Raw genomic sequence first — 19,296 nt, forward strand, 5'->3', positions numbered from 1 at the left:
CCTGAGCTGTAATCAAGAGTCAAGACTCTTAACCGACTGAGCCACCTAGGCAACCCTAGTTTTCAGTAATTATGAAAGGTTGCTGGGGACCTGTTCACTTTAGTATGCTTTAGTGCTCTTGAATAAAGAATCCTAGTACAAAGTACATTAGCTATAACATTTTAGTTAATATGTGTCAAGACTTTCTAAAAGTGTTTCTCACTTTAATCAAATGACGCTATTAATCAAACGTTAACGTTAATCAAATGAGCTAGGAAATATCTTCAGAGGGATAGAAATGCATCTTTTTGTTTGTTTGAAATGCATCACCTTTTATTTAAATACCAAAATCAGTGTGTTTTTAGTTAACTGTGCCTCAGGAAGCTGTATTTTAGATATTTGTGTTTGACTTATTTCTTACTTTTTTCTGTCCACCTGGTAATTTAAGAACCCTCACTTGCAACATACCACTATATTATTCAGCTGTTTTATCAACATGGTATGTATGACGTTATACATGGTACGTATTATATTAACTTTTGTAGAAAGTTGACCCAGCTCCTTTATGTTTATGTGATTAATTGTTGTGGGCTACCTTCACTGCATATGATTTAAGAATAGAGAACTCACAAATTACAGTATCCTATAGCCTGAGCAAAAAGTTATTCTTAAAGGAAGTAACCTTGTTTGTTACTTAAAAGTTGAGCTGGAGGGGAAATGTTATTAGTACATTAAATGTATCAACAGTGTTGATGTGCAATTAAAAATGGTCAGAAGGTGTGTTAGTCTGGACTTCTTTTGCCTCTGTAGAGCTGTGCTTTCCAGTAAAATAGCCAGTAGCCACACTTGTTTATTTCATTAAAATTAAGATTCCTTTCTTGCATTAGTACTAGGTAGCCCCATGTGACTGCTGGCTCCTGTATTCAATGATGCAGCAAGAGAACATGTCTGTTTTTACGGGGAGTTGTTGGCCATTGCTGTTCCATACCTGAGTTGAAATTTTAGCTCTGTCGTCTCCCAGCTATGCCAGAAGGGCCTGGATATCTATCCTGATAAATGCCATCAGGCTGTGATGATTAAGTAAACTGTGCACAGGGTCTTGTACTGGAAGGCACATAGTAGGCCATCACAGGCTGTGGGTTCTTGTTTGCCCCGCCCCAACTTGAGAAAGAACCCCTGGGTTCAGAAATGACCATTCCAGTCTTTCTCTCCTGAGATGGACTTTATAAAACAACAGAGAAAAACTTGATTGTGTTTTGGTGGGCTAATTTTACAAGATCCACACCACCTGTAGGGAAGATTTTTATCTTTTAGGGTGAGAGGAAGAGTAATTGACTTTATCTTGGACATAGGTAGTTTCCACAATAATCGTATCTTCTAAAATTTTACTCAACCTTGGCGACACTGTAGTGAAACTAGTATTTCTGACCCCAGACCCTGTCGGATTTGTCTGTACCATCACACATCACTTGGGATTCAGTTGCTAACCAGAGTCTGTGGTGGAGCACCTGGGAACAGAGGGGCAGACACAGGGGAAGGGGGCCAGCTTGTCTTACATGTATGTAAACTGGCTACTTGCAGGAATATCTTTCGATGTTTGTTCAAAGGAGAAAGCCTAAAAAATTAAAGGATACATATAAAATTATTATGTAACCAATAAAATGATTAGGAATGCTAGCAAATGGAAACATGCTCGAGGAAATTGTAGAAATACACCTGTACCACCATTAAAACTACATATTCACTTGTGTGTGGATAAGGTAGGGAACAGATTTGGATGAATAGTGGGATACGTTTGGGAATTGTGTAGATGCGTTTTCTGACCTATTAGTACCACTCAGTTCATGTGATTGTAAAAGGATTGCCTATGTCCGTTATTTCTACTGTTTTTTCTTGGCTTTTTCATCCTGGTTATACTTAAAAGCACAAATGATTACTGGCAAAAAAAAAACATGTTTGTTTTTCTAAGTAGGCGGTCTTGGTGAGGTTGTGTGTTTCCCGTTTCAGTGAAAGTCAAGTTTGAGACAAGACTGGGGAGGAAGGGAAAGTCTCCACTGGGAGCACATAGACAAAGACCTGTGACTGTCCCAGATCGGAGAGTTGCACCCTGTACTGTGAACCTCTCCTTTAGCAAGCATGTGCCCCTGCCAGCTGTACACCGTGCCGTGTGCTGGGGCAGAGGAGCAAGTGTGGCCCTTTGTGCCAGGTGCTGTGTGGTTGATAGTGGTACAGAAGGAGAGTCCTAATAAGACCTGTGTGCTTTTGTATTCTGCAGAAAACCCTTCAAAAGGATCATCCCTCATAATCTACGATATTATGAATGAATTAAAAGGAAAGAAATTTTCCCCGAAGGACCCAGATGACGGTATGCACAGAATCGCTTGTGTGAGACAAAGAGCCTATTTTCTTGTCAGTGATTAGAGGCCTTGTGATGAGGACAGGGTTTAATTTAAAGTGTGTTGGTTTATTTTGGGGGGGAGGCAGAGAGAGAGAGAGAAAGAGAGACTCCCAAGTAGGCTTCGTACTGTCATTGAGGAGCCCAGTGCTGGGCTCAGACTCAGCATCATGACTGAGCCAGTCTGACACTTAACCATCTGAGCCCCCCATGCGTCCCAGAGGGACAGGTTTAACTTAGCTTAGTTACCTTACGGGTGGTTATTCTGAGGAAGCCAAAACGTGTGGCACGTTGCTGTATACTTCCCCCTGTGGTTTTTATTCCTTCAGGTTTAACTTACACATTGACAGTTGGGTCGCTAGGGTTTTTATTAATGCTGCTCACTTAAAAATATATTTTATCCATTGTAACCAAGACTTTGTGAACTTTGATTTTCAGATATGTTTTTTCAGTCAGCCATGAGAGTTGTAAGTACCGCTTCTTCTTTTTTCTTTCCTTTTATCCACTTCTTAAATTCATCTGTAACTGGGGTTGGAAGGTGAGGGGAAGGGGCTTTTCCCTGATTATTTTTTCACTTCCTGAGTTTTCTGTTTATGTCTTTGATTCTAATTTTTTTTCTTCTTAAATTCTATACTAACTCATATAGCACCTCTACCCTTTGTTGTATACATTGTTTTTTTTTTCACACCTCTGTTCGGATAAGGTTTCAGGTTGTTTCATATTTTCCTATTGATGACCTTTTAAATTGATGACGGTTGTTTCGAATTCTGGTTTTTCATTTTATGCTAATCAGTGGACGTGGATTAGCACATCCTGTTCCCTAAGGATAATGCTTTCCAAAAGTTTAGTGTGTATCCTTGCAGGTTTTTTCATTAGGTGTTCAGACATACACAGCCAGATACATTTCCGTGGTATTTTGTTTGCTGATAGCAACATAGTATTTCGTAGGCGGGAGGACTACAGTTTACTTAACTCTTCTCCTATGAGTGGGTTTTGGAGTTAACTTCATGGGTTTTTTGCAAATACAGTGATGCTGGAGTGAGCACTCCATCTGTTTTTATGCACATGATCAAGTGTTTTCATAGGACTGATTTCTAAAGGTGTAATCACTAGATCAAAATCATTTTGTGGGGCGCCTGGGTAGCTCCTTCAGTTAAGCATCTGACTCCTGGTTTTGACTCAGGTCATGATCTCACAGTTTGTGAGAACGAGCCCCATGTCGGGCTCTACACTGATAGCTCAGAGCCTGCTTGGGATTCTTTCTCTTCCTCTCTCTGCCTCTTCCCTTTTTGCATAATAATATTGTATGTATATGTGTATATGCTATATAATATAGCATTATATGAACATTAAAAAATTTTTTAACTTTCATGGAATTGGGGAGTTTGCTTTCATTTTTTCCCTTCAATCTTACAACTCATTTGCTGTCAATCAGTAATAAATTGAATCAGCATAAATATTTCCATAAGTAACTATACTTTTTAATGTAATGAGCCACTATTTGGTTGATAAATCTCAGAGTGATGCTTACTGCTTGCAAATTTTCAGTGCTCAGTTCTCAGAGATCTAGAACTTGCTTACCAAGTACATGGCCTTTTAAACACCGGAGACAACTGGAAATTCATTGGACCAGATCACCGGCGTAATTTCTATTAGTAAGTGTGTTAGAAATGTATCCCTTTGCATTATTGGAGCCTCTTTAAAAAGCAACCGTCAGTCATTTCTGCAAGTAGGAGACTGTTGGTAGCCCTCCTATGTCATGTCTGCAGGCAGCATGCCCCTAACTTAATGGTACATGTTAATTGAGCACTTGGAAATTGAAGCAGTGGTAAAACTGATTTGCCAGACTGAGATGTCTGGTGTGGATCTTTTAGGATATTTTTCTTTGTAATGCTTCAAACCCACGTGCCTTTTTCCTCCATGGCCTGTTTTATGTTTTTGAATATCTGGCAGGGTAGGTCCCTAAACATTTCAGCACAGCCTCTTGTTTAAAGACGAAGATACAGAGATGAAGCCCAAAGAGACTCCTTAAAGGAGTTTGACTTCAGGTAGATAAAAACAAGAACTGAAGGAGGCAGCCTGTTAATAGGTGTGTGGTGATTGTCTTCTGTGTGTCCATCTCCTTGCTTCACACTGCATGCTTTGAAAGTGAATGTGGCAGACCACTCCCTGGGAGCTGAGCACGCTGAGGAGGCAGTCATGAATGGCTAGTTGTGCAGAAGAAGGTGTTGATCAGGAAGTCCAGAAAGCATAGTTGGCACCCCCTGGCTCAAGTATTGTCCCATGTAACTTGAAATTGTTCGTTACTTACAAGTGGATTTTAAATTCTGTGTAAGATGTCATCACGTAACAATGCTGTAATTTAATCTTCTGTTGTTAACGCTCTGAGACTAAAACACACCTTTTCTCACCATTACAGTTCCAAGTTCTTCAGTTTGCTTTGTCTAATGGAACAAATTGATGTCACTTTGAAGTGGTATAAGGACCTGATACCTTCAGTAAGATGATTCATTACTTATCACTGTGGATGTGCTTGTGGGTATCTTTGCTGGTTAATACTTTAAAAATACATTTGTATTTCTCTTAATCAGGTATTCTTTCCCCGTTCCCAAACGTTGATAGATCTTCTCCAGGCACTGGATGTGGCCAACCGGCTAGAAGTGATTCCTGAGATTTGGAAAGGTTCGTTTCGGCTTGTATGCCCAGGCCCATCTCATTTCATCGTCCTACATTTTGATGAACAAACATGTTAATATTGTTAGGGACGGAAACTTCCATTTGTCACTAAATTGAATATATATGTAAGTTGAAGTCTGCTTCATGGTCCACTGGCTCACGTTGCACTGCACGAGTAAAAATTTACTGAAAGTGACTTAAATCCATTCCTTCGTGACAGGAATGGTAGAGCTGTGCATTTGTCGTGTGACATGACAGAAGATCATCGCTGATTACATGGCACGCCCTAGATTTAAATTCAGGTCCACAAACGTAATCCCCAAAGCCTAGGTTCTGTGTTATTCCTCTGTATCATGCTGCATCGTTGTGACTCAGTTGTTAAAGAAGCCACTTGAATTTCTAAGAAGTAGGCATGGTTGTGGGTTTCTGTGTATAAATTGGCTGCAGAAGATGCTGTGTGTCCTCTGTTAGGGGACTGTGATTGCAGCATGAGTTCCTGTCAGCTTCAAGTTTCCATGTCCGAACACTGAGACTAGAGCCCTGCCCTACTTCACAGGATTGCTTAAGTGGTTGTTACCTGTTATAAAATATCACTGATCACCAAGTGCTGTAAAAAAAGTGTCTTCTATCACACAGAGTTGGTAGCTGCTCAAGAGTAGTGCATATGCTGTGGTTCACACTTGACTTGGGAGCAGGTTACTGGCTTCCACTGCTCCTTCTGTTCTTACCATGAATTATCCTAGTGGTGTCCTGGAGGAAAGAGTGTCAGCAACTTTTTTTTACCCACCAAAAACTACAACGGTGGACAGAGGTCTGCCAAAGAGTTTTGGTATTATATGACAGTGATCACTTCTCATTATGTTCCTTTCTGTTTCCAGACAGTAAAGAATATGGTCACGGTTTTCGCGATGCCCTGAAAGAAGAGATTCTGATGCTCATGGCAAGGGATCGGCACCCACCAGAGGTAGGGTATGTCCAAATTCAAGTTAGTTTACAGTAATCAGATGTGTACTGACCGGTATATTCTCAGAGGACTCTGTAAAGGTAATTTCCTTGGTCTCATCTAGGGAAACCTGGAGAGTTCTGCCACCTAAACCCAGATTTAAAGTCTACATCTAAATACACCCAACCATTAGCAGAATCTCGTCTAAAGTCATCTCATTTCTCTGGTCCAAAGTAAACAACATGAAAATAGTTTCTTTCTGCCCTGACAATAGCTTTTTTTTTTTTTTTTTAAGTTTCTCTCTGAAAAGAAAACACATGTTCTTTTTGAAAGATGTGGCCAATTTGCAAATTATTTACCCCAGAGCAGGGCAGGGTGCGTTCTTTTTTCTTCACTTTGTTACTTGTGTACCATACATGTGATGTGGTCCAGTGGTAAAATGGATTGCTCAAAAATGTTAACGCTTCAGTGGAGTCTCCTGAACTTAAGATTCTCATAAAACCAGTTAGGCAGTTCTGCTGATTCTTAGAGCCTCTCAGCTTCAGGTGGCGTTTGCTGACTGTGCTGCCGATATCAGATCTACTTATGAGAGCCAAGATGCCAGACAGACTGCTCCTGATTGGCCAGCCAACGCTCTGAACTATATAGCTGTCCTCTTTTTAAGGGGAGGGAGGATCCAGGAAGCCTGGTGAGTACAAAACCAAAAGCATAAGAAGCCATTTGTACTTGGATCTCAGAGAACATTTGCCCTGGTCACTAGAGTTTTTCTCATCTGTATGATGTATAATCAGAAGACAAATGAGTTTTCTACATACTGTGTTTTCTCTGGGAACTACAAATACCAGCTGAAAAGGGAACTTTAGGAAGAAGACCAGTATAAGTGTATACAGTGTATTTAAGAAAGGACATGGTTTAATGGGCTAATTTTCTCTTTCTGACCTGTTTTCTATATCCACGGGCAAGTAAGTCACTTGTCTGTTCACTTAAATAGAGTGATCAAAGAATATTTTTGGAAACGTTTTAGGCATTTGGTTTATCCAAGTGTTTCACTTGGGTGTAGTGGCCCTACCTCCCTGCTTAAAATGCAGGTTGTGCATTTGGACTTCAGGAAACTGGCATTTATAAACATGGCCTTAACTAGAACCATCTTTGGTCTGTGTCACTTCTGTGTGTTCATCAGCACTTCATTCACATACTCATTTTTAGTATTTGTGGATGGAAACTTTACATGCGTTCTTTTTTCCAAAAGCAGAGAAGTCAACAAAAGAATACTTTGTAGGAGTGGTCATAGTTAGGTGGTGTTGCTACATTTTGTTCTGGAGAGAAATGTGTATTCTAACAGTAAGTGGAGTACATGTGTATGGCTTTTTCAACACGGGAGAGTAACTTAATTTGAACATAGGATTGCCAGCCCAAAATGTGGCCGTTCACTGTGTTCAGGAAAAGCTGGTGAAGGAAGGCTTTACTGCCTACACTGGTCTTGGGAATGTGAATCACACGCGGTGGTCAAGTTTGTTAACTCAGGTTGACACTCGTTACGAATCAGGCTATGATGATTGGCGCAGGGGTACGGACCTCAGCTGAGTCATGGGAGCTGAATGTATGTGTTTCTCCTTTGTCCTGCATGTGGCAGGATGCTGGTGAGCACTTACAGGAGACTGATGCCTCAATCTGAGCCTGCTCTTCACAACATAATTCTAGGACACTGACCTCATTCTGGATTTTAAGAGAGGAAAGAGATCATTCTCTCTTGCATCCCTCTCTTCCAGCTGCCCACGGGATGTATTCCTTCCCTGGGTGGACTGGAGTGATCCTCTAGAAGAGGATAGACCCCAGCAATTCTGAACACTGGCAGATCACATTTGCCTGGGAAACTTGACATGTACATATGTGAAGTTTGGAGGAGGGAGTTGAAGCACCCAAGGTGATTTTGATGTGAAGACAGGGCTGGGAGCGAGCAGAACTCACAGACGTATGTCTTCAGGGGCTAGCACTGGGAGGAGAAGAGCTATGGTCATCGGATCGCCATGTGTTCTACTTGCATTTATAATCTTGCTCCTGTCTCCTCTTGAATAGGAAAATGTTGGGGCTTTTCAGGAAGCATAATAAGATCCCTGGGTAAGTTGAAGTTAACAGACCTGCCTGGGTACGTCCTAGAATTAACTGCACGGTCTTCACTCTTACCATGGGGTAATTGGAATTTTTTCACCTGCCTCAGCATTCTGATAGACAAGAAAATGCACAATTGCTCCCACCATCTAGGGCATCCTGAAACAAGCACTGTTTTTAATTTGTGCTCAGTGATTGTAACACACTGGCAAGACAACGAATAGATCCTCAGTGATGGCATACTGGACCAATGTTCATGATCCCTTTGGCTCTTTAAAGTTAGGCTTCATGTAACTTTACCTCCAGAACTACTGTTGAGGATTTCATGACTCAACTTTATAAAATGGTAGATTTTGCACATAAATCTTTGAGGGGTTTCGTTGGGGAGTGTTGACATTTTGCCTTTCTTTTACAGAAATGAGTTGCTGGATGAGTTTATGGACAGTGCAAAAGCATCCAACAACCCTGCCCAGGCCATTGAGATAGTGAAGCTGGCCAGTGCCTTCAGCTTGCCTGTCTGTGAAGGCCTCGCCCAGAGAGTGATGGCTGACTTTGCAATCAGCCAGGAACAAAAGTAAGTTCTGCACCAATACCATAAAGGAAAGTGATACAGACCAGACTGTCCATCTACCCGTTCACTGCTTATAGCTTTCTGCCTCCTGAATTTTCTTCTTTGCAAAGTCAGTGTGTGTAAATTTAGCTGCTATTTTATTTGTCATAGGAGTCAGAGGCCTATAGATGTGGCTCTTGGAACCTTTTCCCTTGTCCTTATAGTTGAATGCAGCTGCAGAGTCCCTCTCCCCCAAGACTGAATTGCAGTTGTAACCTTCCAGTTTATTTTCCTCACAGAGAAGCCCTGAGAGACCTAACTTCACTGACCAGTGACAGTGACAGCGACAGTGACATCGGTGAAGGCAAATGAAAGTGGGCAAATCCGCAGCTGTGACCTAGCATAGCTGAACTGACCATATTGTAAAGAGAGTACGGATGGTGAACTTTGAATAACAGTCAATACAACATGGATGGCCTGATTTAAATTCCTAATTTGATACTTACTATACCACCCATTCAAGGTTTACTACCACTTAAACGAAAGCATCACTACCATTTTCGTTTCTTCGGACACATTGTGAGGACACAGTTCCTGGTTTCAGCACAAGCTCTGTGTCCCTGCAGTGTTTGTCAGCCAACCTGACACTGTTCTCCAGTGTGGTTCGCCCTCCCCAGGTGTGGACTTGGCCTCCGTTGGCTGATGCTGTGATGCTGGTGCTTCCTCAGTCTTAGAGGACGTGTCTGAAGGTGGTTTGCGTACGTATTACCATTGATACTGGGTCAGTATCCCAGTATCAGGGATACAAAGAGGTGCAAAATCGTGCATCTTCGAAACAATTAAACAATGGCAAAGGGCTGCACAAATGGGGAAATGAAGGCTGTAAATAAACTCCAGTAATGTATTTGCACATATTTCCATTACTTTACATGGCTTTTGTTTTCCCCCAGCCATAGGACTTGCACAAGAGTGCTTCATCTCCCTTTCTTCCCTGTGTGCTGGCACCTTTAGTTGGGCTCTACTCAAAGTCATCGAAAGTGAGGACTTGTGATGAAAAAGGACTGAAATGAAGGTTTTCTTGATGTGATTGTATTGCTGGTGATCATTGCTGGTCAAAAACCTCTACTTCTAGCATTTGTCTCACCACTGGGACTTTGAAACAGTATCAGAAGCAGCCAGGACCCTGGTTTGCAAGAGCAAACCTTATCTTCACCAGGGCTGCTTCCACAGGCTGCTTTGCTCATACCTGGTCCCAGATTTACTGAGGGACCCCATGAGTTCCCCACTGATGAGCAGCCTCATCCTTACCCTGCCAGAGTTGGCACTGATGGGCTACAATATTGTGTGTGTATAGGTCTGTTCCCAGCTCCATTCTGCATCCTCTCTAGCCTGGACCTACTCCTGCATTCTCAGAAACCTAAGCATGGTTTCATGTGTTCTCTTAGAATGTTCAGTTTAAGACGTCTAATCGAGGGACAATGAAGGCAGGGGAATGACACAAATTAGCTACTTAAGCATTCATGTGTATTGTGCCATTAGACTCTTGATAAACCAAGGGAAATGAACAAAAGGACAATTAAAGCAGATTAGCCTTTGATCTTGGTTTACAACTTCGAGGGAGACCTGGCTTCCTGGAAGCTTCTGTTAACTCCTTCCCATCTCACCTACAGATGCCTGGCTCTCTGCATGGCCAAATGCTCATCGCAATCCTTATAAATGTGGTACTTCTCCCCTTGCCAGGCCCCAACTGAATCCTCAGCATAGTGCTTGGCAACTAGAGTTGGTGGGACAGAGTCCCATCTGGACTGATGTCATCTGAATTTGTAATGGATTTCAGTGTACTTAAGTGGTTTTGATTGCTTCAAACTTTCAGAAAATTAGGCCTATAGGATTGGTATCCATTTTTTTTTTTAATGTTTATTTTTGAAAGAGAGCATGAGCAGAGAAGGGGCAGAGAAAGACGGAGACACAGAATTTGAAGTAGGCTCCAGGCTCTGAGCTGTCAGCACAGAGCCCAATGTGAGACTCAAACTCATGAGCTATGAGATTATGCCCTGAGCCAAAGTCAGACGCTTATCCAACTGAGCCACTCAGGTGCCCCTCCATTCTCTCATTTTTAGATGTTTATTCACACACTAGTGAACTATTAGCCTCTAATAGTAAAAGATGTTTCCCCATGCTGAAGTAAATAACCTAGCAATTTTTGCTTTTGGTCTGGCTCTCCATTTCAACTTGTAGTCTGCTCTTCCTTATGATTGTCTCTAAACTTGTAATACAACTCAAGTACTGCATTCCTAAAAGGCATTAAAATGAGTAGTGTCTTGGTCACATGCTACAACTCATTTTTAAGACCACTCTTCTAGGTCTTAACATTTCCCTGATGTTGACATTTTATATAGGAAAAATTATAACTTAAAATTCAATTCAACATTTTAAACAAAATGGTACGAGATGTAAGATTTGGGTTATAAATAAGAACCAAGTTTTAAAAAGCGCTGGAGCATTAGTGGCATATAAAGCAACCAAGTTGGTCAGAAAACAGGCTTTTGGAAATTGGGAACTGAGGACAGTTTAACTATTTTTCAGTAACCTAACAAAAAAACAACAACAGGAGAAACCAAAACATCAGAAGAACTAGGATCAAGACTCATGGAATGGCAAGGGTCAAAGGAGGAGTCCTGTTACCTCTGAATAAACTTGTCCACTTTGCCTCATATCACCAATGTGTGCAGACTAGAAATGCAGATTAGGGGTTCAAAACCTCTGAAGACTAGCGATAAGATGTACTCTTATGTTGGTTTTAAAACTGCAGGGTTTGATTTTGTGGATGATTAGAATGCTGAAATGGATTAGAAAATCAAAGTACATCACTGCAGTAGAGTTGTTTTGTGATAAATTTTACAGTGCAGTAGAAATGTGTAGATACACATGTAGAAGTCTATCTGGTCATGATGTAAATTATTTTCCTGCTGGTAATAAAGTTTAAAAACATTGAAATAGGATATTTCTGAGATAGCCGTCAGTAGGAGCAAGGAAGTTCAGGGCAAGTTTATAGACTCCTTTAGATCAGGTCTTTAGAGGCAGAGTGGCAATTTACCAAAGGAAAGTTTTTGATTTGGTTGATGAGAGGCAATGTGTTAATAGAATGGCCAAAATAGGAGGTGCACAGGGTCTGGGTAGTGAAGGAATGTCCAGCCAGGCCCACGAAGCAGCCTAACTGTAAAAACACTGTCCATCTGATCCACACAGCTATGGACTTAGACAATTTGGGACTACTACAGATCAAGCCCAAGAATTTACACAGCTCAGCAGGATTTCAACCTCTTAAACCAAGAATGTCCAAGAGGAATCAAAGTCTTGATAGAATTTATTCCCAGGGAAACCTAAACTTTGCCACCAGTGACAGTGGGATTTGTTCTTACAACAATGGCACTTCTCCGCTGGCTCTTGCCTCATAACCCCTCCAGAACTCCTTCCTCTTCCTAAAGATCCGGGGCAGTGTCCATACAGCTAGCTTGAACTTAGAAGGCAGTGAAACCACATCACCTACCCATACGCAATGGTAGAGTGGCCAAGTAAACCCTCTTTCTCTCCATCCCCCATCCATTCTTAGGTTCTCCTGCTGACCTCAGGACCCCTAAATGCATCAGGGGGGCCAAACCAGGGAAGCTGAGCTTTGGTTCGGGGAAATGGTGACCACTGGACCTGATGAAGAGTGATTTGCCTGATAATTCTTTTTATTTCCCATTTATGTATAACTCAAATTATCTGTTCTTCTGCACTGAGTTCAAGCAAGTTACTTTAAAACTGATGGGACAACTCATTTGGGACTTGGAGGCTGCTTTTTTCCAGAACCTGTTAAGAGAGCAGAGGATTTATATTAATGCTAAGCAATAGACCATGTGCCTTAAAAAGGTGGTCTAAAACTGCATTTTAATTTGTTACATTATTTTGAAACTAAAAAACAATTTTAAAGCAAAGACCAGAGTTTTAATGTACCTGGAGAAAGTTTAAAATGCTGAGGGATGCTATCCTATCACACTCAAGAGTGAGGCAATAAGGTAACCCAATATAAGGCTAAAAATTGATAATGGAAGACAAATAATGATTTGCTTCACATGATCAAGTCCAAAGTGGCAGAGATTTAGAGTTTAAATGAAACATGCTAAAGTGAGTGGCCCTGCCCTCTGCCCAGGGCTATATCCACCTCCCAATCTTGTTCCTTTGGATTCTACCTCCTTGAAGAACTGAGAACCCAAGTAAAGGCCCTTTTCACTTGAAGCATTGCCGAGTCTTACTAGGCACAAGAAGAAAATCCAGGCCAGGTCAAGAGTCCCCTTTCAACATACTGTTTTCCAATATGCAGTGGAGGTAAGGAGGTTTGCTAATGGAACTACTAAAATTTGAAAGCCAGTGGTCTTATTTTGATTTGCAGACCTAAAATGAACCAATCAGTATTCCTAGGAGTTCAGATAATCCCATCTGATGAGAGTTATTTCTGGGCTCCTACAGAAATTTAGATTTCCTTATAATTGGTAGTATTTTACCTACTGTATAAATTACAAATACCTTTACTATGACAAACAGGTAAGTCAGCTTTACAAGTTAATGTATTTTGCAATTTCATGCCATTCCAAAGGGGAAGGAAGGCTGAATTTAAGAACAGCCTCATTATCCTCTGGTAAAAATCAGCTCACCGTAACTGCAGAAATTAAGAATCTACTTAGGAGGAACATAATGAATAGCATTATCAACCGAGGCCAAAATGGGACCAAAATATCCGCAAACCAAAGGGCAAGTGCCATGCAAAGTTAATGTAACAATCCAAATTCAGGGTCTGGCATTTACCCGCAGAAATATAAAAATTCATCTCTCCTTCCTCCTCTATGATCTGCAGATACTTTGCTCAGATAAAAGTGCCTCCTCAGTCTGTGAACACATAAACCCCCACAAAAAATAATTACGAAAAAAATTTTGACAGTGTTGTCAAGGAATAAAAAATCAAAAGTTAGGGATTTGTTAATGTTTACCCCGTATGGCAGTCGTCTTAAGCTTCAGAGATGTGAACTAAAAGTTCTCTGGGTTTTTATGGCAATCCAGTTTAAGTATACCACAAAATTATTCAATCCCTTTTAAGATTCCAGACTCACCACCCCCACTTCAAAGAAGACATATTCAGTCCAAGTACCAGAAAGGAACAAGGTCAATTACCAGTGTTTCAGAACTGAGAGCTGTGACCTGTTTTGAGGACTGCTGAAATTTGTGAGTAGAAAAGAAACTTATTAATAGGAAACAGATCAGAAAACAGTACATCACCTGTAGAAAGGGGCTAATAAGCAGTGGTTTGAAAAGTGTTTAATGTACACACACGGGTGTGTATATATTCGTTCCCAAGAGAAAAGACAACTTTTTCTTGTAGCACCTTAAAAGTTTCAGATACATACTACTTCTGGTGCCTTGTAATCACCAGAATGCCATGTCTCCCATTGTAAATATATTGGCATTTTGGCTTGTACGTCAGTCTTGAGTTTGAGTAGGACTCAGTTCACCAGAACCTTCAAAGCCAAAAACAGACCTTGCACTTTTGGAACCCAATTCACGGCCTGGAAACTGAGTGCCCAGGACTTCCTACTTCTGCTGTTGCCGCTTCTCAAAAAAGTTTTCTGCACATACAGCAAACTAGAAATGGCACTTCTTGAAAAGGGATATGCTACTCAGTTTTCATCTTTTTGTTTTATTCAGTTTGCTCCAAGGGCAAAATCAATAGTAATAGGGATCACAAACATTATTTTTGAATGGCTCACGAGCCTAATCAGTAAAACCTGAAAAACGGAAAATGTTACACAAGTTGCAAAGAAATTACTCCTGGAGTTCACTGACATGATAGCAAGTGGAAATAATATAAATGCAACAGGTGTTAACATTTAGAACAGTACTTATAACCTGCTCCTTTCTAGACAATTCTGGGACCCTGTTGCAAACCCTTCATATATCGCTGATTCCCATTCACGTAAAATAAGACTTTACAAAACTCTTCCTAGACCTTACTCTTGCTGCACTTGAGTGGTTCCTATTCCTACGGCGCTGGCGTATGCTGTCAGGATTTCCACTATCTGTTTGGTTTCTAGGGTCATTCGGGCCTCCTTCAGCCAGTCCTGGGCCACTCGTCGGGACTCCCCTTTCAGCTGGTTGACAAACTTTGCTGCCAGCTCCAGATCACCATGCTCAATGCAATAGGAGGCATAGGACAGTAATTTAAACGTGTTTATGTCCTCAGGGCAGAGCTCCGCTGGTGGCTTCAGTTGCTGAGGTGGGAATAAGAGCAAGGACTGCAAGTAGGAGAGGAAGTACTGGTATAAGCTATTTCTGGTTTCATCAATCATTGCTACCCTTCGGGCCAGTTTTTGAACAGCATAGAAACGGACTCTAAGGGTCTCTTCGCTGTATACCCCACGGGTCAGGGACTCTGGAGGGATAGCTGCAGTTAAAGCTTGGGCAAATTCACTATCAGAACAGTTGACTCTGATGGCCTCAACTGCACTACCCAGTGGAACAGTGGGCAGGTCTGCAGACGCGGTCTTCATGCTGTACTTTAATGCCTCCACCGAGAGCCACAGTTGGTGGGCTTTTCTGGCCTCCTCCTCAGCAACTGCATGACCTACAAAGAAAAAACAGGCAAAGAAACACATTTTTCTCTCCATCTGACTAAATGTCCTTCCCATACCTGCAGAGAACTGATGTAGATGTACCTGCACCCTCAACAGGCTAAATCCACACGGTAAATGATAGGGCCAGAGAGAGCCTCTTCCAACCCCACCTGACACTTATTTCTGGCATGTTCTTTCCGAGGAAGTCAGCCTCTTCATGAGGCAACACGGTAAACCTAACTTTTTAGTCAAGCCATGGAGAAAACTGGAAGGATGTATGTGCACAAGCACAAGAGAGTCTCTCCCCTCTTACTGTGACATCCAGAAAAACACACAGTATCTGATTCAAGGATAATTATTTTAGAATGTTTGAGGAAAAAAACATTTAAATTAGGCTAAGACTTATTTATGCTAAGGCCATCAGAAACTTCCTGCAAAGAATGGAAGACTTCGAGTAAACTTAATGGACTACGTGATCTTGAATCTTGCAACTTCCTAGGTATTTATTTTTATACTTATCTGACAAAGATGGCTCTATAACACCCCCCAAAAAAACCCATTTTATCAACATTCTGTCAGAACATTTCCCTTTCAGTGTGCCACGCTGAAGCCTCAGAATAACTACTGTCCGTTTGGTGGGTGGAATCAGCAAATAACCACTTCCAAACAGGCCTGGACAGCAAGCGTGGGGATACGCTGACCTTTTGCTCCACTCAGGGCACATAAGACATAACCAAAGTGTGCTGGGTAACCTGCCTCGTAAACGGCGATCTCCAGTCTGACACACAGTAAATCTTCAAGTATTTAGATTTAATTTTTAGATTCTTTTTAATTTCCTCTCATAAACACCCTATGTTCCAAACTTACTAAACCTGGGCTAATTTTCTCAGAAATGAATAAAATTTAATAGAATGACTTCACAGCATCTTTATGTCCTAATGCTGACGCATGTAACCCATTGTCCTAACAAAGAAGTTGGACTGAATAAAATATAAGAGGCCCATGTGCTCACTCTGAACAGCCTGTTCGATTCCTCTTAGTCTAGCATAGGCAGTGTTTATATCCAGAGTAAAGTTGTCAATTTGCTCTTGACTGAGGCGACGAAACTGTAATTCCTGTTCAGCGAGTTTCTCAGACAGGTCCTGAAATAAAACACAAACAGTGTACAGAAGAAAGTGATGCTACTTCAATGCATGTCAGTCACTGGGACCCTAAAGTCTACCACCAAATGCTACCTCCAAAAGCAAAGAGGGCCTTTCAAAATCTCAAAACATTTCTCATGAAACTCCTATATTATGTGTAAGATTTCAAAAATTTCCTACAACTCATAGTTGATGTATGTAATTCCCTACAAATTTACTGACAGAACTTTGTATCAGAGGAAGTAGACCAGGAGAAGAAAGCAATTAAAAAGTGAGAAAATACTAACTTTAGAAAGTAAAGTAACTGCACTGCCCCCCAATGTAATAGATTTGCTGTGATTTCCAAACTTAACCTCTCTGGGAAGTTTCCTCAGAAATAAACATCTGAGTGCTGCTACATAACCCACAGGAGATTGTGGAAATAAAGCAGGAGATCTGTGTGTCAAGTATTATCTGCATTTTTGAAACTCACTGTACCAACGCTCCCTAAAACTTGAAGGCTCCAAATGACTAGGACATAGATACAAAACACATCTGATCAATTACACACAGGTACATCTTTATGTAAAAAGGAGCAGTGTTGCAAAATACAAAAGCCCCACTGCACCAAGGCTGGGTACCATTCGCATTCTTTCCCCATTCTTCCATACCCTCAGAGGGAAGGACACACAGAGGACATGAAGAGGAGAGGAGGCTGAAGGGAGCTGATGCGCTGTAACAGGTCCCCACCTGTTCATATTCATATTTGAGTTCCTGTTCTTGTACCCTAAGGACATCGCGTAAGTGATCAGTGTGGGCAGCAGCCTGTCGGCGAAGCTGGGTTCTCATTTCATTCTCCATGGCATCTCTGACTTCCTCTACCTGTGAAACCACAAGAATGATTACTTCTCATTTCTCCACATTTGCTCTTAGAAAAAAAGACTAGTAGCAATGATGATGGCAGCTTCCATGTCCTGAACCTCTACAATGTACCAAGCATGCGGCTAACATCCCTGACTTCTCTGACATCGATCAGAGCTGAATGCTGGAAGGGGACTCACTCAGCTATGGCAAAAATCAGATTCCAAACAGGTGTCTTTCTGCCCCAAAATCTGTTTCTCCCAAATGATCAAGCTGCCTCTTATGCAAGGTAAACACTGTCATTTCCTGAATCACACACTCCTTTGAGGATTAACAAATCCTCAAAGTTATTTTGGAAAAAATAACTACAAAGACTTGGGATCAAACACAGCTTCATCACAATAATTGGGGAATTCATCTTCTCAAGTGTCCATTTTTTCATCTAGGAATAATGCCTAGAGTGAAGTATTAAGAAAATTAATAAATTGATTAATATCTGGTACTTACTCTACAATTTCTCCTAAACAAAGAACACTGCTCTGAAACTGCTTACTTTACTATGAATTTAGATTCACAAGAGAGCCCAGATCAAAACAAAAATATGAAAAGCCTATCATGTCTTGCCTAACAATTGGCCGTATTACAAATTATTTAGTACTGATTACCTGGAATTCATAACTTACTTTTTTCCTAGACACAACATTAAGTAAATCCAATCAGTGCATAGATATTTATAAAGTGCCAACCCTGTGCCAGGCAGTGCCTACTATATCCTTGGATACGATGGTGTTCAAGACACACAAACTTTTAGTTCTCATACAATGTACATTTCAATGAAGCAATCAGACAGTAAGAAGTAAACAAAATGGGCATCTCAGACTGTGATACTTCTTTTTTAAAAATAAGGCAGTATGAGAAAAAGTAATACAGAGACTCTACATTGAAGAAATAGGAGAAGCCTTACTGACAGCATGACATCCAAGCTTAGAACTAAGTGACAGGATTTAAACTTCCAAGTCACAGGACTAGATAAGAGCACTTGGAGATAGTTTAGACAGATAAAAGGTTTCAGAACCAAGGCCAGCACATGCCAATATTGGGGAATCTGAGCAAAGAAGGGGTCCAAGGAATGGCCAGCAAGGTGGGACAAAGGCCAGGAGCTTGTGGTATCCTAACAGACTAGGGAAGAAAGCACTTCACAGAGGAAGCAGTGCTCAACTGTGCAGCTGAGAGGACAGGAAGGGAGGATGGGTACCTAGGTTCCCGAATCAACCCGCAGACACCTATCTAACACATGATGTACCCAGACAGAAAACTAGAGGAGCTGTTGCATCCATTCTTAACCAAAACACTGGCGGGGAAAAAATACCTTCAGAACCCAACAGAGAGTCTTTCCGTGGTGCTTTAGGGGACAGGCTCCACAGGGGGAAAGATAAAGTAGATAATCCTGGATACCAAGGGCTTGTTACTTTCTTACACTTCTGCATCTGCTCAACATAAAGGAACGCTGCTCCAACAATCCTTCCCTAGAAGTTCAGGCTAGAACAAGGGCCAAAGCTCCATTCAAGAGGCAGCTGGCATGACTTACATCTAATATTTTAAAGTCGGGACTGTTGGTATTATCTCTAGAAGCAGATAATCAAGTAGATTCACTTTAAATTTCTCATTTCCTCTACCTTTCTGTCCTGTTCAGCCTGTATCTCACTTCTGTGATGTTCTAACGCTTTTGCCACCGCAGAGTCAAATGCCCGCTTTTCTTCCAGCTTTTGTTTTTCCAGGGCTAATGCAATGTGCTGCTTCTCTGTGGCCTTCTGTTCTGCTAGCTCTCTGTTTAGTTGGTCAATGCGGCGATGTGCATGAGCAATCAGGGAGTTCAGATCATCGGTAGACAGCTTGTCGGCTAAATAGAAAACAACATTAAAATGTTAATGATTTCACCAAAATTACACATCTACAAGGTAACTTGCTTCAACTGATAACAATTTAACAGCTGTAAAGAAACCAAAGGGTAGCTA

At 41.3% G+C, this 19,296-nt stretch overlaps 2 protein-coding genes and 1 non-coding gene across 14 annotated transcripts in view; 2 read left to right on the plus strand and 1 right to left on the minus strand.

Annotated features, from left to right (window-relative positions):
• The window catches only part of PTCD3 (pentatricopeptide repeat domain 3), a 29,541-nt gene extending 18,924 nt beyond the window's left edge, over positions 1–10,617 (plus strand). For 2 of the 3 annotated variants that reach the window (XM_042981895.1, XM_042981896.1), the window contains 11 exons: positions 428–499; positions 2,255–2,344; positions 2,813–2,841; positions 3,923–4,029; positions 4,794–4,872; positions 4,966–5,056; positions 5,929–6,014; positions 6,533–6,681; positions 8,070–8,111; positions 8,518–8,676; positions 8,952–10,617. In XM_042981895.1, the coding sequence (XP_042837829.1) occupies positions 428–499; positions 2,255–2,344; positions 2,813–2,841; positions 3,923–4,029; positions 4,794–4,872; positions 4,966–5,056; positions 5,929–6,014; positions 6,533–6,681; positions 8,070–8,111; positions 8,518–8,676; positions 8,952–9,024 (977 nt within the window). In that variant the 3' untranslated portion in view covers positions 9,025–10,617. The remainder of the gene's footprint in view (positions 1–427; positions 500–2,254; positions 2,345–2,812; positions 2,842–3,922; positions 4,030–4,793; positions 4,873–4,965; positions 5,057–5,928; positions 6,015–6,532; positions 6,682–8,069; positions 8,112–8,517; positions 8,677–8,951) is intronic. The other variant, XM_007082300.3, reaches the window with a different exon arrangement.
• Positions 7,537–7,673, plus strand: LOC122237545. The gene has a single exon (XR_006216147.1). It is a non-coding gene; the product is annotated as a small nucleolar RNA SNORD94 (small nucleolar RNA).
• Positions 10,618–12,368: 1,751 nt separating the features above from the next.
• Positions 12,369–19,296, minus strand: part of IMMT (inner membrane mitochondrial protein) — a 41,310-nt gene continuing 34,382 nt past the window's right edge. For 5 of the 10 annotated variants that reach the window (XM_042981903.1, XM_042981900.1, XM_042981899.1 and 2 more), the window contains 5 exons: positions 18,958–19,181; positions 17,171–17,302; positions 16,312–16,441; positions 14,701–15,310; positions 12,369–12,507 (listed from right to left, as the gene is read on the minus strand). In XM_042981903.1, the coding sequence (XP_042837837.1) occupies positions 12,417–12,507; positions 14,701–15,310; positions 16,312–16,441; positions 17,171–17,302; positions 18,958–19,181 (1,187 nt within the window). In that variant the 3' untranslated portion in view covers positions 12,369–12,416. Of the gene's footprint in view, positions 12,508–13,935; positions 15,311–16,311; positions 16,442–17,170; positions 17,303–18,957; positions 19,182–19,296 lie in introns of those variants that run through there. The other 5 variants (XM_007082304.3, XM_007082303.3, XM_007082308.2 and 2 more) reach the window with 3 other exon arrangements.

This window comes from Panthera tigris, chromosome A3, assembly GCF_018350195.1.
Source record: "Panthera tigris isolate Pti1 chromosome A3, P.tigris_Pti1_mat1.1, whole genome shotgun sequence".
Taxonomy (NCBI): Eukaryota; Metazoa; Chordata; class Mammalia; order Carnivora; family Felidae; genus Panthera; species Panthera tigris.